Genomic DNA, 26,125 nt, shown 5'->3' with positions numbered 1-26,125 from the left:
TATTTACCGCATGAAATGAGTAAAGAAAAACAAACAAACTGAGACTGGAATAAAAACGTAGCATGACATGGTACCTGTATAGTCTTGAGGTTGGTGAGCAGCAGGTTCTGGTTCCGTTGCTCAGCCAGCATGGCTTCCTTCTCTCGACTGAGTCGACTCTCTGCTTGTCTCAAAATGTCTCTCTCTTTAGTCAAGTTCTCTACTCGCACCTACAGACACACAAACAAGAAAATTAAATAAAAAGCGGTGGACAGAAAAAGAAAGTGGGCAGAATTTACAACAAGGTAAAAATTTTGTTAAACGGTTTTTGGTTGTGCTTACATTCAACAAGAGAAATGATGTTTCTGCCTCCATCAGTTGAAATTGTAAATAGATTTGAACAAATTTCTGCAGGCTGGTTGTTCACAGGGCGGGACAGAATCAATTTCAAACGGTGGTGTGCACTATTCTGTTTATATTTGAGCTTGACAACCAAACAAATCCAAAACATTTTCCATCCCCAGACACAAATGATACCTCTTGCTTGATCGGCTGTTGTGTGGCTCAGTCTGAGCAACTTTTTGTTTACCATTTACAAAGCCAGGGCTGTGTAGAAATATCTGATTTTTTTCAGGACTGCAAGGAGGATTAGAATGCCACACCCCACTTTTAATCTCGCTGTAAAACCTGGTTCTGTATAATGATAAATAAATATACTTTGTATCTTCCCATCATATCTAACCTGAAGATAGTTAAGTTTCTCATCTTCCTCACCTCTTCCAGCGCCAGCTTCTCGTTGGCCTGTCGCAGGTCCTGGCTCATTGTATGGATGATGTGCTCGTGTCGTTGGGCCGTTGCAGCCATTTTTTGGCTCCTGTCCTGCAGGGCAGAGATCTCTCTGCGGTAGGCTGATACAGTCTCCTGGAGCATCTCGTATCTTATGTACACAGAGACACACAGAACACACACACACTGTATAAAAATTATGTCCAAGTAGTGAAACTTGAGGCAAGTGCAGCAGCAGAACTGAACCTAACAAACCTCTTGTTGCTGAACTCTAGCTGAGAGGTGATCTTGGCGTGGCTGGAGCGCAGTTCTGTCAGCTGCTTCTGCAGCTTGTCGTTGGTTTCATTCAACATCCTGTCATTCTCTGCCTTCTCCTTCTTATACAGGGTGAAGGCATCGTTCAGCTGGAAAGGCACAGACACACACATCTACTCAGAAGAGCTACTGATTTTAAAGATTTCTTTTTTCTCCTAGTTCATACGAAGACAAAGAGAAGCGCTGATGTTTGTGAGTACCTGTTTCAAAGCAGCTTTAGCCTGAGCTGTCTGTGCTGACTCAGCAGCAGCAGCTCTCTGAGGAGTTGAGCGAGTAGCTGGGACTGAGGGTCTGGCATGTGCAGGGTGGGACGAAGAATCCGGACCTGCAGACACACATGAAAACAACATAACACTGACTGTTTTAAACTAATTCTCCACAAAGGCCCACATACTGTGGATGTGAGTATTTTTACATCACCTTGAGGAGGCAGGTTGAAGCCGGTGCTCTGTGTCAGCAGGGCCTTGTACATGTCTCTCTGTCTGGCGCTGGAGTCAGCCAGCTGTTTCTGCTGGTTCCTCTGCTCCTTCAGCTGCTCCACCTCCTTCTGAAGCTTATTCACACTGGCCTCCAGCTCTGTCACGCTGAGGGGAACCAGAGACGGAGCTCATGTTTACATTATATAACATTTGCTGGTGAGGATTTGCTTTTCTTTGTTATTGATGGCAGTAAATGAAGAGTCTTTGGGTTTTTGGGCTGTTGGTTGGACAAAAGAAGCCCGTTGAAGACGTCACTCTGGGCTCTCCGAACTTTCTCACAATTTTTTGACATTTTCAGTTTGAAAATAATTTGCAGATTAATTGATAATGAAAGTAATTGTTAGTGGCAGCCCTGATTTGAATTTACTTGTATAGAAGTAGATGGAAATGTGTGTGTAATAGGGCTAGGAGATAAAATAACATAAAATCTGTATGATGACAATTACCAGATTTACCCCAATAATTAAATCTTGGAACATCAGTATGGTTACTTTAAAGACACTGAGCTGATGGCGGGTTTGTTACTTGAACTTCTGTAAAATGTCTCTGGTTGTAGCTGATGTCAGTTTATTGAAATCTATGGAAAACTACCGTGCTGATGTTACTTGGCTCTTCTGTTTCTCCTTCTCCTCCTCCATCACCCTCAGCCTTCCCAGCAGGCTTTGGTTCTGCCTCTGCAGCTCCTCCACGCTGCGGAAGGACAGCTGGCGCGAACCGATGACCTCAGAGGTGCTGGAGATGTTGGAGGAGCTGCCGTCATCCTTGGACACCCGATTACCTCTGGCTTCCTCCAGCTCAACCAGAAGAGAACGGACCTGGACAAGAGACACCAAACGAAGCAGATCCATTTAACTGCATTGAGATTGCTTCAAAAGCATGTATTGTTTCGTTTGTGTGTGTGTGTGTGTGTCTGTGTGTGTGTGTACCTGTGTAGATGTATCCTCCAGCTGTCTTTCTATTCTCAGCTTGTCTCTCTCCAGGGCTTCGCAGCGTTGCTTGAGCTCCTCTTTCTCTTTCTGCAAACTGTAGATCTCCTAAATGACAAAGAGTCAACAAAATACATGTTAATCTTAACAGAAAATGTTGTTATCTGGAATCAAAAGATGAATAAATCTGAACAGAAGCAAGTTCTCCCAGACCGTTCGAGCCTGCTCCAGTTTGTTACACAGGGAGGCCATGGATCTCTGCATGCTCTCGTACTCCTCTCTCTGACGCTTGAGGACGGGAGCCTTGGACTCGACCTCCTGGACAATCTCGTCCAGCACGCGGCTAACCCTCCTGGTCTCCTGCTTCTCGAGTTGAAGCTGCGTTTGACACTCTGCATACGCGTTGTATAGCTGAACACAGGGATAGAAGAAAAATAATTCATACATACTACAACAAATACACTAAATCATAGTGTCTAGACAAGTTATTGAATCTTCATTATAAAAACATATGAAGATTGCAGAAAGCCAAAGTCTACACTTCAGGGAATAATACTGGTGGTTTTCTATGTTTTTGCCTCAAAAGTACAAACTGCTTATACCTTGTGAACTGTTTTGATTACTTTTCTCAGGCAAGCATAACTTAAAAAAAGTGGTTGAATCCAATGTATGTAAGAAATGACAATCTAGAAATTAGCTTAGCTTTGTTTCTTAATATTTATTTAACAAAATGAACGATAAGGCTGTGTGAAATGACAATATATGTAATGTAATGGTAGAAAAATGTCTGTTGTTTCATTTCATACTCTACTGTCTGCACAGAAGCAGGCAGGAATTTTGCAAGGCGGCAACAAAAACAAATATGGAGGAGAGTGAATGTGGCACAGAGAACAGGATAACTCCAAACAGGACGAGCATTCTAACCAGACAAAACGAGAAGATAAAACGAGACGTTTGTGGCTAAAAGAGGGGCTACCTCTGTCTCATGGTTGTGATTTGGGTATGAAAAGTCTGACATGGCCAAGAAAAATGCATTTAATATGGTAATTGTGCTGCAGACTGGTCCCCACAACAGACTCAAACATCACTATCCTGTTTTATTGATATTTTGTTACATGCTTATTTGGAAATTTGCGCACATTACACAATAGGAGAAAAAATTACGATGACGATGCGACCAAAAACAGAGGGTAAGCATCAGCAAACACCTTGAACTCTGCGTCATGTTGGTTCTTTAGATGTTTGCTTGTGTTGAGAGGCTATTTTTCGTGACGTGGTACCGGGTGTTGGGTTAAGTATGAGTATGTGAGGACAGTATCGGACTGATACCCGATGCTGGTATCGGTCTCATCCCTATTTTAAAGTGTCCTTTATGTAGGTTTGAGTGCTGCCAGATGCTAGAAGACCACTCCTAACCAATAAAGACTTCTTGATGTTTTAAATATGTAGAGTGTTCTCTAACACAACTCCCTATAAATCAGAGGAATGCTGAATGCAAATATTCGATTACTTTGTATATTAATATGCATACATTTGAAACAATGTCATGACTGATACCAGAAAACTGTTTCCACTGATATGACTTCTGCTATGACCCATTAAACTCACATCGAAGAACTTCATGCCAGGCTTGACGATGGCAGCGATGGCAGCTGCTGATGGACACATGGAGTCCAACTGCTCCTCAGTCAGGGAGGGCCCACCTGGAACACAACACACACACATCAATGAAGATCATCTAGTGTGTACGGACATAATTGGACACACACATCTAGGAATGAAAGTTAGATATAAAATATCCCAAGTGTGTGTGTGTACATATTCTTACAGCAGTGTTTGCCAGAAGCCTTCATTGTGGCGTTTTCTAGCTCTTTCTCCATCTTCTTGATCTTCTCTCTAAGCTCCGCCTCAAGCCTCGTCTTCAGTTCTTCTCCCTCTGACACTTTCTTTTCTAGAGTCTTGTTGGCTGCAAAAACAGGAACATTAATCACACAGGTCGGACTTAATAAATGGAAAGCGACACTTCACTCACAAAAATACAGCATTTTCCTGATGCACCTTTTTTTTTTTATCCTTTAGCTGCTCAGTTCAATTCAAGATTATAAGACTATACAATTACAATTATCAGTCAGCCAAACACAGCTACTGGAGTGAGGATGAGATAAACCTCAGGCTTCCACATGCGATCATTTAGAAATTCTGTTTTACAAATTGAAAAGAGCATTCAGGACAAACCGATAAGCGGCAATTACACCTTCAGTTTTACATTTTTCTGGGAGATTTGAAAAACTTGAGTCATACCTTCTCCACTGTCTTTCACCAGCTTGGTGAGTTCTTCCACCGCTCTGCTCAGTTCTTGGTTCTTGGTCTCCATGTCTGTTGCTGCCCCCTACACAATGTGACAGTTAAATGTAGAGATGATGCTTAGTATTTCTGGACATTTACAGAATATATTTTCCAGGGTTGCCTTGCAGTGACCCTCACCTTGTAGAGTGAAGAGAGTTTGATATGAGCGTTGAGCTCATTGCGGTATTTCTCCTCCATGGTGCTCCGCTCGTCTTTAGCCTGCAGACACACACAGAAACACCATGAAAACAATTAACACTACGAATGTACTCATACCTGTACTGTCGTTCTAGTGACAAGCCGTTCTTCTGAGTTTCGCTCAGCATCCCGTTGAAATTGATCCAGAAGATCTTTGATTTTTATATAATATTGCCAATTGACTTGGATATTTTACTTTTGATATAATTCAGTCTGAGCATGGTGTTTCTGGGGTTTATTTTTTTGCTAGGCTAAGCAAAGATTATCCTTACAAATGTATTATTAACAGCTTAATTGTTTAAGAGAAAGAAAATGATGGTATGGATGTTGACAGATGCTCAAGGCTGCTGTATTGATATCAGTAACATGAAAAAGTGGTATTGAGCCACCCCTATTTCTACCTACTACTTTATAACCTACTATTACTTCATGAAATTTAAATTCAGACACTCTTCAAATTTCTGCTTCATTTATCACGACTTTCTTATGGGTTAGGGTTACGTGAGTGAGTTAGGTGGGTTTATACAATTCGTTTGACTTAGATTTTGTGTTCATTTATTAGAATCAGATCAACTGGTTTGCATTTTCAGTTCTACTGTATCCAAATGTGGCTCCAAATTCTTACCACAACAAAATAGATTTGTATCACCTGCAAATAATACAGGCTTCAGTATTTTGCAGACTAAACATATGTTAAGTATGTACAGTATAAACAACAACATTTCCAACCCTAAGCCCTGAGGAATCCCACAAGTTAAATACATGCTACTATAAATGTAAAGTAAATGTTATAGCACCTGTTGTGGTGTCATAGAAATAAAAAAAAAGAATAAAAAACAATCTTGGTTTGGAGGAAGGTTATTCAAAAGTCTCTGACCACCACGAGACTATACTTTATATTTAGCTAGGACATCAGAGCAGACAACAGTCCCTACTTTGAGGACCTGAGGATGTTTACAGTGATGTGAGAACCTTCATCTATCTTAGACAGCTACCTACAACCATCTTAAAACTTGTCTGTCCATGAAGTGTTTCTCTGAGGACAACACTGGTGTGTTTATGTTACCTGTTTCAGTTTGTTGTTGAGGTCTGTGGCTCTTTTACTCTGGCTTTCATTGGTTTCCTTTAGAGAAGCGAGCTGACTTTCCAGTCTGGTCACCTGTTGAAGGGACAAGTTATTTCAAAAGACATTAGATCTCTAAAGAATGAATATAAACTCTTACTACTGAATGTGTATATTGTTTGTGTGTTACCTGGTCCTTGCTGGTCTTCAGACTGCCCTGTAGCTCCAGTATCTCTTTGCCTTTCTCCCTGTTGGTCTTCAACAGCTCCTCAGTTTTGGTCTTCAGTTCTGCAGATAACCACTCGATCTTCTTCTCCAGTAACTCTTTCTCCTGCTCCATGCGCTTCTCCCGGTGCTACAACGTACAAACACAGGACACAGCCATAATCACAAAGAGCATATTACAAATGTGAGACTTGTAGTTGGCACTTTATCTATAAAAAATAAGTATGTGGGTCCAATAAAGTGGTGTAATGAGGATTTGTAATCAGTGGATCCATTAGTAAGTGGACATTAAATACAATACCACTAATAGCAGGCAAACAAAAAAGACTGGCCAACAGTATACATCCAAAAATGCAAATAAACATTGGAGGAAGTAGCATTAGATATATGTAACAGACTGACTTTGTATTTAAAGAGAATTTGCAAAGTTTTAAAGTTATTTATTCACAGTCAACAGTCTCCTTAAAGCCGGTCTCTGTCATTGGACAAACTGCACCTTCATGCATTTTCCACCTGAGCTCTGGTGGTCTCCATGAAGTTTGGTGTGTACCTGAACAGAGGTCTCAGATGACTGGATATCATCCAGTTTTAACTGCAGCTCCATCTTAACTTTGCTGGTCTCCAACAGCTTCTCATTCAGACGCTTCACATCCTCTGCAAACACAAACGCAAAAGAAAATTTGCAGAAAAACCTTAAAATGGAACTCCTAACCAAGGAGGAGGGATAGAAGGTGTTGTGTGCTGCAGATTGCTATTGAGGCAGACAGGCTGTAGGAACAAAACTAACTCGGCATGAAAAACAGAACACTAACTGTTACCACTACAACTAAACACAAACGTGTGTTTACAGACGCATAACATGCAATATTAACATACAATGTATCCAGATTCATTTCTTTGGACTGTGTGTGTGTGTGTGTGTGTGTGTGTGTGTGTGTGTGTAAACCTGATATCTTACCAGTAAGGTTTTCCACCTCCTGCGTCCTCTTCTCCAGCAGCCTTGCCAGCTCCCTCTTCTCTGCCTCAATCTCATACTTGGTCTTGGTTTGCTGCAGCCACATACACACACAGATTACATACAGAACATGAACTATGAATACTAAATACTATCCAGACTTTGTACAAAAGAAATAGAAATTTTTGGTTATTTAACTTAATTGGCTTCAAATGGCAGCAGTCCTGTAAAGTCCTGTGTATAAGCTGTATATTTCCACAGGTCTGTTCATACAGAACAAAAGGTTTTAATTTAAATACTAATAGGTCAGATTAAGATTGACATCATCTCTTCAATTACCAGCCAAAAATGTCACGACAGATTAATGCTATTACATCTTTTATTTTTAACACAATTCTGAAAAAAATTAATTCATGCTCCTAATATTTTTGTGCTTTAACTCATTTAGATTTTGAAATTAAATGTATCTTTAATTGTGTTCTTAAATTACTTAAAATAAAAGAGCAGCGGCTCTTTCAGAAGCTGTGAAAATGACTGCAGACTTATTTTAATCAACAGAAGAATTAATAGATGTATATTTTTTGGGTGAACTATTCCACAAGCAGCATCACAACCCTACCCATCATTCACAGTACATCCTCACGAGGTGCATGGATGTGTTTACCTGCTGTGTCGGTTTGTCTTCAGAGCTCTCTCCTTCGATTCCCTTCAGAGTGCTCAGCTCTTCATCTGCACAGGGAGAAGCAGTAAGACGCTATTCAGAAAAAGTTTTTAAACTTAATGTTTAGACATTCTATCTTTGTTTAAAGCCAGGGTTTACATGACTACCTCTGCACTATATGGTAACAGCTAAGGCTACAGCACACTGAATTTGAAATGAAACAACTGACATAGAAATGATGACTTTCAGCTTTAATTTTTTCATTTCAACAACATATATATTACAGACAAACTCAATCATTCCAGAACTGTAGTTAGTGTCACAGATCATATCTGCTAACACTGTATTATATCTTCTATATCTGCTTGTTAGAGGTAACATATAGCTTTAATTTTAATCAAAACTGAGTGACAACTGTAGGAACTATATCCTCTAAAGTTTGTAACAATGCATGTTTGCATGGCATGGTCACTTCAAAATATATAACAATATTATTTTACAACTATACAATCAGTTAACACATGAAAGGAGGAGATGTTAAATTGTGTCTAAGAAAGCAGATGGGCCAGATACTTAAGTGTTAACTTCATTCAGTGTTAATGTAGACAGCATGCTGCATGGTGACACCTGCCACTGCATGGTAAAAGACTTGAATGACTATACGGTTGTCCGCATTGAAATTAAACAACACTTTTCAATTTCAGAACTGTGCACACCCATGAACGCCATTTTAAGGTAACAGCTCAGCCAATAGAAGAATGAATCCTTTAAGCAGTCATTCAAAATTAAAAATCATGCTTTAAGTAAGTCAGGGAGTTGAGTCTAAGAAGTGACAGCTGTTTCCTTGAAGCTCTGTTTCCTCAATCACTGAAAGAAAGAAGTTTAGAGTATAGTGGTAGTAGTGTGTGAAAACTCACTGAGTTTTTTATTCTCATCCTTGAGTGCCTGCAGGTCTTTGGTGGCAGTCAGGATCTGTTCCTGACTCTCTGCCAGTCTCTTTTCAATGTCAAAGTACTGCTGTTCTGTAGGGGCAGAGATAATTCAATGAGAATAAATGTTGAGACACAGTACACATCATACAACTTAATAACTTCATCACACAGTATAGCTTTAAACTATCATTCATTACTGTCTGTTGAAAGACTCTGGTTTGAAATGGCAACAGATTTTATCAGCAGCAGCTATTCAGCTTTGTAAACTGGAATCATATAGTGTAGGGTTGCAACTATTGATTATTTTCACAGTCGATTAATGGGTCGGTTTTTTACTCTATTAATCAATTAACAGTTGTTTGCCTATAAAATGTGAAAAATGTTGATCAGTGTTTTCCAAAGCTGAAGATGATGTCCTCAAATGTCTTGTTTTGCCCACAAACAAAAGATATTCATATTATTGAAACAGAGGAGTAAACAGCCCAACTTAAGAAGCTGGAATCAGAGAATTTTGACTTTTTTTCTTTAAGAAAATTACTCAAATCAATTAATCAATTATCAAAATACTAGATTAATTTAATAATCAATTAATAATCGATTATTTGATTAATCGTTGCAGCTTTAATATAGCAGTCTGAAATACACGCTTTGATTTCATGTATGTCACTATGTCGAGGCTATATGGATGTCATACATATCCACATCTCACACAGATACAGGTGCAGATGCTGAACATTAATGACCATCAAACTGTAATGTTTCTTATCAGCCAACTATGCTAAAATTGACAATTCTCAATGGAACCGTGGTGTAATTTATAGTGTAGGGTGGATTCATGTCCTGAAACCACGTTTTCTTAACTACAGAATTAATACTTGTGCATTGAGCTGCTTTTAAGAATGCCAAACTTCACTTTAGTTTATGGTAATGTATCAATTACTCTATTAATAGCAGATATATAACGTTACATATAACAAACCTTCACCCATTTGGTTGTTTGGGAAGTGTTCTTCAATTCGGCATTAATTTCACACACCATACTGTAAGTGCTTAAATAAATTCTCAAATGTAAAAACTGATGGCAAAACTCTCTTCCGCCAAAGTTAGCTGTTACACATCATCGTAGCTAACATTAGCGGCCAGTTATAAGCATTGTCGATCACATACATCATTAATTTCATTGCCGAATTTACTACAACACAGCTTCATAGTATACTGGAGTTTGACATGGGGCTTCTATTATAGCTTACATGCTAATCAGCTAATTTATTTCTACATACCGCTGTCTGCTTTGAACCGCTCATGCTGCGTCTTGAGCGCCTCGTTAGCACTCTGCAGCTCCGTTACAAACTTCTCGAGCTTGTTCTGGGCGCCTTTCGGGAGTTTGTTCAGCTCCGTCCGCTCCAACACCTGCAGCAGGACGGCCGCCATCTCCACCTCTCCCCCCGAAAAATAACAGTAAACGGACACCAAACTCTGCTAAAATAATTTTGTACTTTCGGCGCTGTCCGTAAAACCGCTGATAACTTACTAAGAAAGTGTCAAACTACATTCATACAAAGCCGGGATATCCGCTGTAAATTTTCAAAATAAAGCAATCATTGACAATTAAGTTACACCAGACAGCGAAACTGACAGAACAGTCTGCTGCTACTTGGATGTATGGATGTATTTGCAGTGACTGAACACATAATTTCTGTTTTTGTTGTAAAACACCATGTGTTCTGAATTGAAAATCATTGGTTTTAGCGGCCACTACAATTTTATGTTGAAGAGACTTTAACCATGTTCCGCTAGCTGCTCGCCTTTCGTTGTGTAACTTGACACCATTTTGACCTCGCCTAACCCACTACGACAGAGACGTGCGACGGAAATACGTCACTGCATAAAGCATTATTGTAAATTGAGTTTTCTCACTCTGCTGACGAACCACTGCCAGCTGTCAAAATTACAGCAAGCTGCTGATCTTCTGCTTCGTATTTGACCCACTGTCTTACTTCTCTCAGGTATTTTCATTCCTTTTATATTGTAACTTTGACCGTGTAACGTCAGTTACACGTTGCAAATTAATATTAGCTAGCTAAAGTTAGAGGGGCAGGCAGCCCTTAACCATATGACTGAGAGTGAGCTTAAGTTTTACGTGGTTTAAATAACGTTACTTGTTGGTTCTAACTCAGTCAGCAACTGTATTTTTGTAGATAAAGCTGAACGTGAAGCCTTGGTCAGGTCTTCACTCGTTTCGCCGTGTTCTCTTCTTCTACAGCTGCTTTTCCCACCAGAAGCAGCTTTCTCATTGCTGACATACTGATAGAGGAAATCAGTGTCTATCTATGTACATGTATGATGTATGACCTCTTCATCTGTTTCCACACTCTCCACAGGCAGCATGGGTCGTGGATATATAGTAGAAGATGCTGTGGAGGGATATCTGTCTAAACTGTGTGAACAACAAGCAGGTCTAGTCACAGGCCTGCTTATTGGACAGGTAGGGTTATATATTAACATCTGTCTGCAGTTAAACTGTTTTTTATGAGCCTGTCTTGTTGTTTGGTTGCCTTCCACCTCAGAATAGTGGTTGAATGATGTGTGTTTTGTTTTGGGTTACAGATTACTAGTAATCAAGGAAACCGATAGCTGATATTTGGAACTGATATACATTTGCAACAGAAATTAAGTTTTCGTGTCAAAACTTAGAATGACATGAACAAAATTTTAGTACAAACTGAAACTTGTACTAAAATTTGTACTGAAATGCCTTTCTGTATGGGTTTTGATTAAAGCATTGCTTTTCAACGTCATCTTGAATCAAACAGTGCAGGAGCTGCCAGCAGCATTTCTTAAAGTTAACTGAACTCAACTGAAATTAATGATGAAGTGATTTATCATATTGTCAACTGGATTAAAAAATAAAACCCACTGATTACAATAATCATCAAAATACTGAATATGCGATCCAATAATCAACCAGGCTGATAGTTGGTTGTTCCCTCGACCAGGGGTCTGCAACCTTTCCTATCAAAAGAGACATTTTTGTCCAAAAAAGAAATAAATCTGTCTGAAGTCACAACTATTTTCCTCTGAGACGTTTCTTTTTTTTTTTTTTTGCATTTGGAAGAAGGAAAAGGAGCTGAGCCATAAATATAGGCAATGATGCACATTTTAGTTGACCAAATATTAATACCTTTTTTTATTCATTATACAGGCTACACTGTTTTACAGTTGGAGAATATAGAAATTACTTTAGGACTACAAAAAAAGGTTAAATGAAAATTGAAATGTTTAAAAAAGAACTGTCAATTTCCATGTAATTTTTTGCCAAAGCCACAGGAGCCCACTGATGAGGGACAAAAGAGCCACATGTGGCTCTAGATCAGTGTTTCTCAACCCTGGTCCTCAGGGCCCACTGTCCTGCATGTTTTAGATGTTTCCCTGCTCCAACACACCTGATTCAAATCATCAGCTTGTTATCAGGCTTCTGTAGAGGCTTGATGATGAGCTGATCATTTGAATCAGGTGTGTTGGAGCAGGGAAACATCTAAAACATGCAGGACAGTGAACTCTGAGGACCAGGGTTGAGAAACACTGCTCTAGAGCAGCAGGCTGCTGACCCCTGCCCGAGACTATAACATCAGACCACATGTAACAGTTTTCCATCAAAACAGTCAGATATCACTCACTTTAGTTCTATTTTGGTCATAATATAACTAGCCATGACGACACCATACAAGCTGTAGAAACTGTTCAAGTTGTAAAATGATTAACATATCTGTTGTTTTTGTATTGGACTGTTGTTGTATCTCATAACATGACATGGAATAATATTTACTGTGTGGACTGAAGAGACAGTGATTGATGTTAATGACTAAACATTTCAGAGCTCAGCCCAAAAGGACTTTGTGGTCATGGCAACTCGGACACCTCAAAGGGAGGAGTCAGCAGCTGGAAACTCTCTGGACAAGGACTGGGTGACTGAGCATGCTCGACAGGTAGGCAAAAAAGGATGAACATAGATATATATGTAGATGCCGCATTGGCCTTTCACGTCACCACTATATTGGACAGGGCAAGACTGACCTGTGAACAAATACATACAGTCAATAATGATAATAAACAAAACAAAACATCTTTCACTGAGTTGAAGTAGTTTGTGTGGGAGTTTGTGTTATGTGAGGAGCTATATACAGTACATATTTTATAATATGGGTTACTTGAAATGGGGTAAGACAGCAAAACTGAACAGCTGAAGTAGCAGCAAGACAACTATAGTTGCCAGGAAAGGTAAGGTGTTTTGCCAGGGTCTGCTGTGAAGTGTTACATTTGCTTCTGGTTTGATCTGGGTTCAGGTGTCTCGGATGCTGCCCGGAGGCCTGTCTGTATTAGGACTCTTCATCATCACTGATACTGATGCAAAGGACACGCTGACCACACTCCGACAGGTGAGAGTCATCTAAACACACACACGTGAACGTGTACAAGATGTCCACACTCTTAAACCTGCATTAAGCAAAGTATGACCACTAGAGGGCAGAAAATCATTCAAATTAGCTGACTGAGATGCAGCTGTCACATATCCCTCAAGGCTTAGAAAACAGTTATTGTGTAGTTCAGGAACTAAGTTTATTTGTATAGTGCCTTTCAAGAGAAGAATGTTGCAAAATGCAAAACAGGTTGGTCTTGAGCTGCTTTTGTTTGCAGTGTCCACAGATCTGAAGTCCAACAGAAGAACAGTTCCAAGGTATAGGAGCAAGAACCTCAAAACTACATTGGAAATGATAAGCAGTATCAGTATTGATATTGGTATCAATAAAATCCAAAAGTATCCATCCCCAGCAGTGGGAGTAAGTCACCAATTTGCAAGTCACATGCAAGTTGCGAGTCTTAACCTTCAAGTCCCAAGCAAGTCCCAAGTTATGTTGGTGAAAATCAGGGTATTTCCACATTTAAATCAGTGAAAAGACTGTGATCATGAAAAACTGAATGTTATTTTCAACATTAACGAAAACCGATTACATCTTGTAAATCCTACTGAAATTTTGTGGCAGTCAATAAAAAGCTTCCTAAATAAATAACAATAGAGAATGGAGCTCTGAAATTATAATATAGCCATATATGTCTAAGGTGCTTCTCACTGATGCTGCATACCACTGTTCACTTCTTATTACTGACATCAACAAGAATCCAAATTTTATTGCTTTTGGAGCTGCCTTGTGCGTTGGTCTCTTTTGGTCAGCCAAAATGTAAATATTTAATTTTTAAAAAGTCAAGTCCTCTTGAGTCAGCTGTCTAAAGTCTAAGTCTAATTTGTTACTTAAGTCTGATTTAAGTCAAGTTATGATTTTATAGTTAGTTATTATGACTCAAGTTCCCCTCCTCTGCCCATCCCTAATAGCAGTGACTGGAGACAACTTTTAAGTGACTTATCTGCCCAAGGAGAAGAGAGTAGGACCCAAGTCAAAACCTTGGGGCACACCACAATAAAGAGTTTCAAAAAATTATTCCACAACGCCTCGTGTATGCTATGTCTTCTCTATTTGTGAACACTATGCTAAGCAGTCTGAATCGAGCCTTTCTATATCTGCTCTGAAAATGAATTCCAAGATATTGTATCATAAACCAGGACAAAAAGGACACTTACAGTACCAACATTAACCACCATACACCACTGTGTTCTGATCAAACCCATTACAACCCCATCATAAACATCGTCCAACAGTAACATTTGCATTTTGAAACATAAAATACCAAATTTAAACTCTCAACAATGCATCATGGGATAATGTTGCAAATGAGGGCTGTCTCTCAGCCTATCAGCTGCATGTGTGGACGTCACAATCCTACAGTGCCCCACAATGGTTGAAGGATGCCATTACACAAACTACGCAAGCTTTCCAGACTGAAGTTCAGTCTCAGCCTCATGTAATCTTACTACCTTTACTACTACTACTACTACTACTACTACCACTACTACTACTACTACTACTACTGCTGTTAGTATTGATTTAGTATCATTATTGGCAAATATCCAAATTCAGATATAAGAATCAGATCTGACACGAAAAAATGGATAAATACATTTGTAATTTAGAGTCCAGTATTAACTCTGTTTATATTAAATAAATGTTTTATGTACAAAGATGACCCGGCAAGGAAGCTCTGGTAGGACATTTGCTTTAAATATGTATATATACCTATGTATGTGTGTCTGTGTGCAGCTGGTTTTTGCGGTGGAGAACCTGATCTCCTCTGAGCATCTGTGGAACCCTGCAGATGATGATGTCACAGACCGCATCACGCTGCACATCAACCCCAAAACCAGGAAGTATCCTTTTGCACAGCCTTCTCATTGGATGAGGTAGCTACCATACACAGCGTGTGGATATTCTTTAACCCCCACATATCAGAACCGTCTGCAGAACCTTCGACGTCAAAGATCCCAAGGTTAGTTTGCATCTTTCATGTCAGCTTTCTGCAGACGTTACACTCAAGTCGTTGCATAATGCCTTCAAAATGTACTCAAGCCCCTTGATTTCCCTCCTAAAGTTTTACATGTGGATTTAAACATGCAGCGTGGTGTTGTTGTTATCAATCATGTTAATGTCATGGCTGTTCCAGAGCATGGCCAAACCTGCAGACTGGAAGTATCAGTCAGGTGTGTGTTCCTCCTGGAGCATGGTGTCATGTTGTTTAAATGTGGACATGTTGGTACCGCTACCGGACAGCAGAACTACAGAAAACATGGATAAATGTCTGAAGGTTGGTGCACGCACCCACACGTACTCGTAAATACATTTTCAGGAACTCTAGAGGAACAGTTCATAAATCATGTTTGTTTTTATAGGAGGGCCTGAAAGTGTGGGCACACCAGATTCAGAGTGGAGTTTGTCTGATCGACAGTAAAAAGCTGCCGGAGGACGCAGAGCTCACAGCTGGACAGGTAGTTGTTGTATGAAAATATATGATTTACTTCCATAGGCCATTTGCAGGTTTACATTTGGTCAATCTCATTCCTGTCTCATTGCTCTCCTAAAGTATTTCACAGTGTTTTTGTGTCTGATAAGCCTTCAAACTCCTGCTTACATAACTTAAACCGACCCTCCTGGATTGTGTTTCATCCTCTCATGAATATCTGTAACACTCACTCATCCCCTGTGTTGTATTTTAAGGTGGACTTGTTTCATTCTCAATGCCTAGAATTTAATCTAGGCAGTCGAGCAATCTCTGAACCCTGAAACATTGGCCATTTCCCCCAGAGGTTTAAATATCATCAGGTGATAGCTGATTGGTTCTGAGATTGGAAGAAAACAAGTTTTGATAACTGCTCTCTGCAACAAAACTACTCTTTAGATGCCTTTGAGCAAGGTGCTTAAACAGTAGTGAGTCCAGCAAAGTTGCTCAACAATCACATTTTGATACAAAGCAAGACGGTTCTACTTTTAGGACTAGAAGTAAAAGCATTGTATCAGCTTTCCTAACTTGGAAAATCATTCTTATCTTAACTTGCTGATATTTAGGAGATCTCCAGAGGAGTCCTAACAACGAGATGGTGTTCATGAAGAGAAAGGCGGTTTTTGTAAAAGGAGAAATGGAACTCTTAATTGCAATGAGATGAATTAAAATACTGTTTTAACAAAAAACAAACAGCTCTGTGCAGGATGCAGAAGAGAAAACGTACTGTCCCTGCAGAACCCTTTTTGTAATGGGGAAAATGCAGCTGTGCAGTGGTGATGATTGTTTCAGAGCCAACAGTTTTGTTGCAAACTTCAGTTCAACTCGCAGGTCTTTTATAAAGGGAATGCACACTTTGATGGTTCTTCATGACAGCAGACGCCATTAAATATGCAATATTGTTGAAGAAAAATAGACAAGATTAAAATGTCATTTAAAAATTTTTAACTTTACCTAAATCTCTTTTTAATTTTGTTTACAAAAAGAGGAAACAAAATCATATAGATGACGTTTTCCTTGTTTTATCGCAGCAGCTCCATTTCCTCTGTACTGCACGTATCAGCTTGGCGCCCTGTGCGGCGCGCGCTGTATCAGAACTACACTGGCAACACATAAAGAGTACAGTCAGGACTCAGAGTAACTGACATCAACTTACATCTGATTTTTATTTTCAGTTGTCCAAAAGGCAAGTTTGTCTATTTTGGGCCACCAAAAACTTGGATTCAAAATAATTTATTGTCTGTACAGCTCTAATCGTGCATGACACAGTGTTTCCTCTAGGATTTTTTTCAGCAGCGGGGGCAGGCGTTCCGTTTCTCTTCTTAGAGAAATATTTCAATAAACTCATCTGAAAAATGCAGTCAGTTGTTACATAATGGTGTGTAGATATTAACGTTAGCCTAATACTATAAATTAGTTTACTCACGTTAGCGACACTGAGTTGGCACCAGGCCAAATTAACTTAAACTACCGATAAGTTATGTAACGTTAGCTGGTCATCAACATACTGTGAACGTCTGTTTAACTTGTAAAATCTATGTCCAGTTATCTCAAGCTAATAACTTACGTCTACCTCTTCTCCGGCCAGTAATTCGCTGCTTTATTGTTCATTTGTAATTCGGGAATTTGCTCCTCTGACTCTGCCCTGTCGCCTAGGTGCTTGACGTGCTTGACGACCGCGCCCCCCAAACAATGCTAGCATCATGCAAATGAGCACGCGCAAGTATATTTCCATACTGAGCAAGATAGTTATCTGCAGTTTACCTTAGTGCTCGCAAGTAACCGACAGGAGTCTGTTTTGAAGGTGGAGAGATGCGGCGGTGGTGTATTTCCGTCAACAATAAAAACAAAAAAGAAAAAAAAGAAATTTGAAGGAGTGGCGGCTAGGATTTAGGAGTGGCGGGCTGCCACTCCTAAATGAATGTAGAGGAAACACTGTGACAGTTTTAAAGACAGAACTGGGTCCCATGCCAGTTGCTGAATCATGCTGCTTCAAAATAAATATGCAAATCAGAACATGTTTCATGTCTGGATGTATTCATCAAATTGATCAGACACTTTCTGCAAAGCTGCTTTCTTCATCATTCAACCTGTTTTAATCAAATGATGATATGATATCAGTGTAATCTGATGACTAAAAAGTCAGCAGTTTTCATTGACTGAAATAATGATGTTTTTCTTTGACTAAGATGAGACTAAAATACCCAGACTTTATTCAGCTAAAAGTTGACTAAATATAATCAAAACTAACAAGAACATTTGTCACAGGACCAAGACTAAATAAAAATAGCTGACTAAATTAAAAATACCAGACTAAAAGTCAAACACAATCAGGTTGTTGGACTGATTCTGAGAGGCTGGACTAATACAGGCCCTGACCGTCTCTGACCGTCTCTGGGCAGATAAATTAAGTCTGCTCTTACTTAATGAAGTATAATGTACTACAACATTACATGCAACTACAGCTGATTTTCTGGATTGTGTTCTTACACACTGTGTCTGATATTTCTCTGCAGAAGAGGAATATGAGACAGACGTATACAGCTCAGCTGCTCATCACACCGGTAAGACACCCACATGCACACACTTACACTGACAAACACACATGGCCGTCATATAAACTACATTCTTGCAACATGTAGTTGTTGTGAAAATATAGTGGTAAAGACCTACATTTCTCTTACAGCTATACTACAAGTACTGTAGTATACGATATACTGCATGTATTTGCAATCAGTTATGAAAAAGATAAGTGATCATGGCTGGAAGCTGCTGAATCATGTTGACTGTTTACACGCTGTTGATAAAAGAGGACCTGCTCTCTGCGTGTTAGGATGACCAAAGGGGTACAGATGTGATCCAGCGGTGTGCAGGCAGTGTGTCAGTCAAAGGAGCAATCCACAGCAGAGCTTACCTACACAGCAACAAACCAAAGGCCAGACTGGCTGAAAAGGTAATGTTTTAATTCAGTAGGCAATGTCAAATGAGACAGAAAGAACAGCCCGTCATTTAGTCCTGAAATCTTCCCTGTGGACAGCTGCTGAAGAGAGATGTTGTTTCTACGGTGGCCACGAGGGTTCAGATGCTGCTGGAGGAGCTGCTCATATCAGAGGAAGAGAGCAAAGGCAGCAGCAAAGACAAACAACAGACAGGTACACACACACACATAAACAAACACACGTGCTAAGCAGAGTTTGTGCCACCAATCACGTGCTTTTGTCTATAGATAGTTGAGGTTAAGGTCAGGGTGGTGGGTGGGTTTGGGGTCGACCAATCCCAGGAAAGACATACAGTTGGATCTGTATGCTTATGGTGTGATCTGCATCAGAAGCTCCACTTTGGGTGAAGGATTACCTCACTTTATTAAAGCCGGTTTACCAAAACTTAAAGGACCAGTGTGTAAAACATACAGGGATTCATTTTCAGAATATGGAGGGAATGGAATATAATACTAATAAGTATGTTTTTATTTGTGTATAAGCACCTGAAAACAGGAGTCATTGTGTTTTCATAACCTTAGAATGAGTCCTTTGTATCTACAGAGAGTGCAGGTCCTCTTCTATGAAGGCTGCCATGTTGTACCGCTGTGTCTACAGTAGCCCGGAATGGACAAACCAAACACTGGCTTTAGATGCAGCCTTTCATATTTCTTTGAGTTTCACGTAGGTTCTGCTACGTGCTAGGAAGGGGAGAATGAGACAAGCTAAGCTGTTTTCATTTATACCTTCTGTCTCCAACTTCCAACTGTATCCAAAAGTACCCTTTAGTTTGTTTATGGATGACATTAAAGTCCTGAAGTCACTAAATATGAAAATAGTTCCAACTGAAGTTAAAGTGAAATTATGTATCTTGATAATGAAAAGTAACATCCTCCTCTTACAAGTGAAAAGTTGATTTAATGATGTGTTAAAACGCACTTTTTCAATACTCTCAATGGTTTTACTGCTACAGTCTTCCTTGGACTTGTATGACTACTGCTGTGGTCCATTTATGTCAGAAGTTGGAGCTGGGAATGACATGACACCTAAACTGAGCAGTCCAGTACAAAAATTAAGAAAACCAAGATGGACTACTCCAGGAAATACTTTGTTGTGCTTGCTCTTTCACTCTTTTGCAGTATTTTGCGCATACAAACACCACAGCAACATGTCCACAGGTAGAAGCTGGATAGTGCTGTGTGCAAGTCCAATATAGTCAAAAATAAAAGACATGAGTGCTAATACAACAGCTGTCACATGCTGTTGATGTGTGGAACAGCCATCTTGGATTTTGAGATCGGGGTTAGCAAGGTTCTTTGCCTTTCGTAGTAAGAAATGCAACTTCAAGAGGTGACACAGTTGAAATTTCCAAGTAGGAGCTTGGAAATTCCAACTTTCCCGTTTATATTGAGCGCACCATAACAGCTTATGATGGCCAGTGTTACCTGGCAAATGGTTACGTGGCTAATGGTTAGCTAATGTTCACTAACCTTGCTGTTTAACTGAAATTACACAGGCAGTTCACAAACTTTCTAACTACTTTTTTTTACTGTGCTACTATGATTATGTTTTATCATGTCACAGGTAGCATTTTACAATGATTGAGCAGGGGCTGTTATGTATTTATTTACTTTATTGAACCACAGAAACATGAGGCAAGAAATACTTCAAGCCATGTCCTTATTAGATTCCATAAATATTTATGTCTCTCTTTCAGAGAAATTCTGTCTCCCTCATCGCATCTTCTGTCCTGTAAAAGCGAGCGGGCCAGTGTGTGTGTGTGACTACCAGTTCAGTGACGAGGGCCAGTCTGAGGTGACTGACAGGCTTAAAGAGATGCTGGACATTGACGCAGCCGAGGAAGACTTGGACACCAGTCGGGAAACGCCTGCTGAAATAATTGAAAGAGACGTTGCTGCTGGTAGGGAAGACGTGTGTTGTAACTTGCCTTTCTCGTTTATCTTGTCACATAATTGTTTAAATACTCACTAGAATAATAATCAGGGTAACCGCATGTTGACGTGATACTTTCTTTTACTTACAGGAGTCAAATAGTAGGCTTCCCACCATCTGATTCATTCCACGACAGTAGAAGTGCAGATGAAGTTTATATTTAGTTGAATGTTGAGGGAAAAAAATCATTTACCTAGTTAAAAATTACAAAAACTCCTTCTCACTTATCAGAAAATCCAAAGTCTGTGAATATGCAAATGCTTGCCCTTTCAAATATTTATCTACCAGACACAATATGTCTCCTAATTCATTGAAAAGTTTGTTCTAAGTGTATGCACTGGATGGTTTAAGTTTCCACATCACATGAAGTCTGCAAATACATCATTCTGCTTTATGGAGGTCAAACATCCAACTGAAGTAACAATAAATGAAACACATTTTTAAATTGAGATTGTAAACTCATTCTTTGCCCTATCAGAAATTTTAGTGTCACATTCTCGAGCATATTTGCATTTTCTCAGACTGGGGAAACACTCTATTAATACTTTCAGCCTCTTTATGCTTACTGGCCCAAATCAGTAAAGTACAGAATGTGTCTGTTTAGAAAACCTTTATTTTTTAACACATATGCACTTAAACTAGTATCTAACATGGATTGTAGTGTGTATGTATGACAATGTTTTTCAGGTAATATTCCTGTGGCAGCAGTGCAGGTCAGATTTATAATTACCTTAGCTGTGTGTACTTGTATCCACAAAGTCTAACTGAACCTTAAATAAACTCTAAATAAACCATTTCCACAGCTGAAGAGGATATTGTTTGTAAAATACAGGCTGACAGTTAAGGAAAGCTGTGAATGCTCTCTGATTACCATCACTATGGAATTGGTCCTAATGTTATTATCCACAAAAACGCGTTCAACCCTCCTCTGCAGCATCGTATATCACTACCAAACAGACTTCTTATAACTTTCAAAGTATGCCAGGGAAGCTGTATGTAGAGGCATGTTGTGACTAGGTTATTACAGGTGAGGTACCAGGTTCAAGTTACTGAGATATTGTATCATTATAGTTCATGAAATTGTGTGTTGTAAATTGTGTATTTCCAGAGCCGGCTGTAGAAACTGTTAAAGTGCCAGAGCCCAGGAGGAACAACTACATCGGTAAAACACTTTCCACTGTAACACCCACAGTTTTGTCACCAGCCAAATAAACCAAAAACTTGATATATTCACATGGAACTTGTGCCACGTGCTAGACATTACTACTATATGCTATTATATCTAGACTGTTGAGTTGGAGAAATGTGATTTAGGAATTTCAATTTGCCTTTTTGTTAGTTTTTGACTTTATCAGTATGTGAGTCTTTTACTGGACCAAAATAATCAATCAGTCCGCTGTAACATACCAGTCACACTCACAACTTTTTAATTTTTTATGAATTGCAACCATAAAAGTATGGTGTGCATGTGCAAACACTGTCCTGATTCACCTCTGTATTTTTTTTTTTTAGGTGTTGCCATGGCTACGGCTGTTGCCCTACTTGCCACTGCTGCCTCGATGCTCTATCTCAATGACGTTTAATACACACATATGTATACACCAAATAAAGTGTTTGTCTGTAACATTTCTAAAAAGTCTCTGTTGGTTGAATTAGAAAATGCATTAGTGCAAAAAAATTGGGATAATTAATTTAATTGTTGTTAAATACATTGTTCAATACAAACACTTTTATATCAACAGTCTTTTGAATTATTATGTGTAATGAGAGCTGTCACCAACTCTGCAGGTAAGAGAAACTGTTAGAGCGGAGGAAGGGATGTGCACATTTAGAATAAAAGGAAGCCAAGCATTGAGCCTTGTGGTACCTTCGTTAAAAGGAAGTGTGACTTGGAGTCGCCTCCTTTGCATTGCCACTTTGAACAATCACCCTGTGGGCTAGGACTCAAACCAGAGTGGTGCTTAGTGCAGATAGTCCCTAAGATGTCCAGATCACTCAAACATGCAAGACGTAGTAAAAATAAATAGTCTGCTCCTCTGCACCAGACAGTGAGCAAATTGAGTCTGTCTCGTACACACTGGCCTAACCACACCCACTCTGCATCCACACTGTCACAAGGGGGATATTTTAGCCACAATGTAAATATTACTTATTGTTTATTAATTGGTGGATTGCAGCTTTATTAACCGAGATATCCTTTCACTTCTTGACCACTGAAGGTCAGTGCAGCTGGATTGACCTACTGATAGAAAGTGCAAAGAAAGGGCAGGAGAGCCTATTTGTCCAGACTGAGCAAAAAAAAAAGTCTGACTCCGAAACAGGACGAAAAGATGGAGAGAGATGAAGGAAGAGAGGAGAGTGAGAGGAGAGACAAAGGATGACAAACTGACAGGTGAAAGCGATCAGGATATAAAAGAAAGGACTGAATTAGAGGGATGAAGAACCGAGTATGAAAGATGAGACAGAAGAAGAATGAGAGAGGGACAGATGGATGGGACAGATGGAGAGCAGTAATGTCTCCATTCTGATAACGTTTCACCTGGACCTCATGGTATGTTTTCTCTCTGTTCATAAAAAACACACTAATAACATACCCATATAAAACTTTTATATTAAGGTGCTTGTAATAAGCTTTAGTTAATAGACAATAAGGCCCTTATAAGATTCTTATTATATTAATATGTATAAGACTATATAAGCATTAATAAAAGCACAATAAACTGTAATGTTAGATTGTAAGACATTTGTAAACACTTATTAGAAACTTGTTTACAGTTTATAGACTGCTTAAGAATGGTAATAAATGCCTTCTGAGCATCTTCTAATTTTTTATTACACATTTACATAGTTTAACTTACCTATAATGTCACTGTTAAACCTTTACACAGCTTTTGTTGTTACTTTATTAAATTATTATTATCTTTTATTAGCAGTTCTTGGCAGAGGAAAAAAAGCATGAAAATAGTAATAAGTACCAGCAAGTTGACAAGTGCATAATAAAGTGTTTATTAACCTTAATAAGCATTATTCACACTTAAGATCCGGTACCCCCAAAATGCTTAATCTTTAATACGTCCATAGTTGAAATATGTGGAAATCAACAAAAGCTTAGTAGATAATAATAATAATAATAATAACGGGTTAAACTCAATAAATAAATGTGTTTGTAATGCTATTATAAGCAATTTATAAGAAACTCATAAGGCTTTTATTAACATCTGTAAGCAGTCTTAAACTTTTAACAAGTTTCTTGTAAATTCTGATAAATGTATAATCTAATAATAAGCGTAATTATTACACTACTATTAACACTTGCAGTATTAACACATGTTTACGTTAATAAGCATCTTAAACCAACTAACTAATGCTCATTACAAGCACATTAACATTAAGTGTTACCAACTTTTTCAGATCCACTGTTTCAGGCCAGATGATTTCAGAGAAGCAAATTTAGAGACTTCAGTGCTTTATAGCCCATGTTTTACCTGGAAATGAGTTACACAGTATGTTTATTAACTCAACTGTGCTAATCTAATTTCCGTCTGGCTTCAGATTACTTATGTTTACTCTGAGGAGAGTGAAATACCCACAGAGAGGAGGAGAATGGTGGAGGGAGGAAGGAAGGAGTTGCACAACACAGTTATGTGTCTGACAGACAAAAAAACTGACAAACTCCACACCCCTAGCAAGAGGTGGAGTTTGGACCTGACAGGTTACTATGGTCATTATTTGATTTCTCCAGAGCTCTGCGAGTGCAATGTACCCAGTAACCTGCCTGCTGCCCAGCTCTGCTGAACTTCAACCCTCACAGAGAGATATCAGCTTGTCTGTCAGTCTACCTTATCAACAGATTAGTCGGGAAAAAAAAAAAAAAAGTTTTGACCAGGCAACATGTTGTCCCTGCCCTGCATGTTTCAGGTGTTTCACTGCTCCAACACACCTGATTCACATGAAGAGGTCATCATTAGGCTTCTGCAGAGGCTTGATGACAAGCTGATCATTTCACATGGGCAGTGGACCCCGAGGACCAGCACTGGGAAGCGCTAGACAAAACTACCATTCTTTACTAGCTGAATGCTGCTGTGTATCACACCAGCCTTGTTGAGTTTCTGAGACTCATAATTCAATTTGTAGTACACAGAAAAAGGATACATACATTCCACCATGTGCAATTTGCTTGAATGAAATGAGAAATTCCACTCTGTTGTGAACTACAAACTTAACTGTTCAGAGATGTTACTGTTTTGAAAAATGTAGTTCTCATCTGAGAAGTGGATGAGAAAATAAAATATTCACAGCTCTGACCGAACCAAATGTGACATCACTGTCACAACAAAAATAAAGCACAGGTCTGGCTTTTAAATGTAGTTGAAGCTATAGCCATTTGGGAAATGCCAACTGCACATCCCAGAGTTGCAGTTTGGGGTGAAGTTATTATGCCAGTAAAAGAAGAAATAGATCATCATTACTTCAACACATCAACTTAAAATGGAAAAGATGAGTCAATCATTATCTAGACTAGGGTTTTTCATTTCATCCTTCCCAGGAGACATAATCCAAATCTTACTATTGCCCTCTTCATTTCTTACAATGTAAATGGAGCGTCCATTGTGCTGTGTTTATCTTCCCTTCTCTCAAGGATACCAGGATGAGCTGACCTTGTCATTTCTCATCCTCTCTTACCCTCCTCAGACAAGTTATCAGAGCTATGAATTTTAGAAAAAGCTTTCGCTAACATCTCTGCCCTCTCATCATCAGACACTGCTGCCTCCACCCCCATCTTCAGTACCATTCCCTTCTGATTCCTCTCATACCCTTAATCATGTTCCACACCTCTCTGACTGGTGTTGACCTCCCAGTTTTATTACAGAACCTCTGCCAGCTTTGCCTTTTGGCATTATGAATTGTCCTCCTTACCTTTGCTTGTGCCTGTTTATATTTAATTAAATCCTGATAATTATGAGTTCTTCTTAATACCCTGAGAGCTTTATTCCTCTCTTTCACTGCAGTATCACACTCATCTGTCCACCCGGGAACTGCCTTCCTCTTCATGCATCCCTTACTTCTATCAATAGACTGATTAGCAGCTTCTAATACTACAGTTCTAAACTTTTTATCAATTATCTCAACATCTTCATTTAAGTAGACTTTATCTATTTTAGTCTCACATATATACTAAAAATTTTCCCACTTTGCAGTGCTAAATACCCATTTCCCTAGTATTTCCCTTTGCTTGCTGTGGTTTCTTTGTAATGACAGGCTACATGACACTGGAAAATGATCACTACCTATTGATGTTTCTCCCAGTACATCCCACTCACATAACCCTGCTAAACTCCTAGATACTGAGGTTAAATCAAGTGCTGAAGTCTTTCCTGTGTGCA

The 26,125-nt window shown here is 39.2% G+C and overlaps 2 protein-coding genes across 2 annotated transcripts in view; one reads left to right on the top strand and one right to left on the bottom strand.

Moving 5' to 3' along the window:
- Window positions 1–10,418, bottom strand: part of LOC146318326 (nucleoprotein TPR-like) — a 29,357-nt gene extending 18,939 nt beyond the window's left edge. Inside the window, exons 1-19 of the mRNA XM_084732286.1 lie at window positions 10,146–10,418; window positions 8,851–8,955; window positions 7,937–8,001; window positions 7,276–7,366; window positions 6,868–6,971; window positions 6,283–6,447; window positions 6,096–6,188; window positions 4,970–5,050; window positions 4,787–4,874; window positions 4,314–4,451; window positions 4,094–4,188; window positions 2,699–2,896; window positions 2,486–2,593; window positions 2,151–2,374; window positions 1,501–1,664; window positions 1,281–1,405; window positions 1,021–1,169; window positions 754–916; window positions 75–209 (exon numbers count right to left, since the gene is read on the bottom strand). Coding sequence (XP_084588412.1) covers window positions 75–209; window positions 754–916; window positions 1,021–1,169; window positions 1,281–1,405; window positions 1,501–1,664; window positions 2,151–2,374; window positions 2,486–2,593; window positions 2,699–2,896; window positions 4,094–4,188; window positions 4,314–4,451; window positions 4,787–4,874; window positions 4,970–5,050; window positions 6,096–6,188; window positions 6,283–6,447; window positions 6,868–6,971; window positions 7,276–7,366; window positions 7,937–8,001; window positions 8,851–8,955; window positions 10,146–10,296 — 2,442 coding nt within the window. The 5' untranslated portion in view covers window positions 10,297–10,418. The remainder of the gene's footprint in view (window positions 1–74; window positions 210–753; window positions 917–1,020; window positions 1,170–1,280; window positions 1,406–1,500; window positions 1,665–2,150; window positions 2,375–2,485; window positions 2,594–2,698; window positions 2,897–4,093; window positions 4,189–4,313; window positions 4,452–4,786; window positions 4,875–4,969; window positions 5,051–6,095; window positions 6,189–6,282; window positions 6,448–6,867; window positions 6,972–7,275; window positions 7,367–7,936; window positions 8,002–8,850; window positions 8,956–10,145) is intronic.
- Window positions 10,419–10,735: 317 nt separating this feature from the next.
- On the top strand, window positions 10,736–22,377 carry odr4 (odr-4 GPCR localization factor homolog). Its single transcript, XM_084733045.1, has 14 exons — window positions 10,736–10,871; window positions 11,247–11,350; window positions 12,741–12,851; window positions 13,209–13,301; window positions 15,078–15,184; window positions 15,267–15,303; window positions 15,478–15,618; window positions 15,704–15,799; window positions 18,327–18,374; window positions 18,644–18,763; window positions 18,848–18,962; window positions 20,506–20,709; window positions 21,850–21,903; window positions 22,254–22,377. Exons 2-14 carry the CDS (start codon window positions 11,252–11,254, stop codon window positions 22,322–22,324), a joined length of 1,296 nt encoding a protein of 431 aa, XP_084589171.1. The 5' UTR covers window positions 10,736–10,871; window positions 11,247–11,251; the 3' UTR covers window positions 22,325–22,377.
- Window positions 22,378–26,125: the final 3,748 nt, after the last annotated feature.

The sequence above is a fragment of the Lutjanus erythropterus genome, chromosome 12 (assembly GCF_056507025.1).
Source record: "Lutjanus erythropterus isolate fLutEry1 chromosome 12, fLutEry1.hap2, whole genome shotgun sequence".
In the NCBI taxonomy this organism is placed as follows: Eukaryota; Metazoa; Chordata; class Actinopteri; order Lutjaniformes; family Lutjanidae; genus Lutjanus; species Lutjanus erythropterus.
This window is presented reverse-complemented; position numbering and strand designations above follow the sequence as displayed.

Excerpts from the sequence above, each read along its gene's own strand:
- odr4 (XM_084733045.1), top strand. The coding sequence starts at position 11,252 with ATGGGTCGTGGATATATAGTAGAAGATGCTGTGGAGGGATATCTGTCT. Across the intron at positions 18,375-18,643 it reads CTCAGCTGCTCATCACACCG|GATGACCAAAGGGGTACAGA; the intron begins GTAAGACACCCA and ends TCTGCGTGTTAG. Across the intron at positions 18,963-20,505 it reads CAAAGACAAACAACAGACAG|AGAAATTCTGTCTCCCTCAT; the intron begins GTACACACACAC and ends TCTCTCTTTCAG.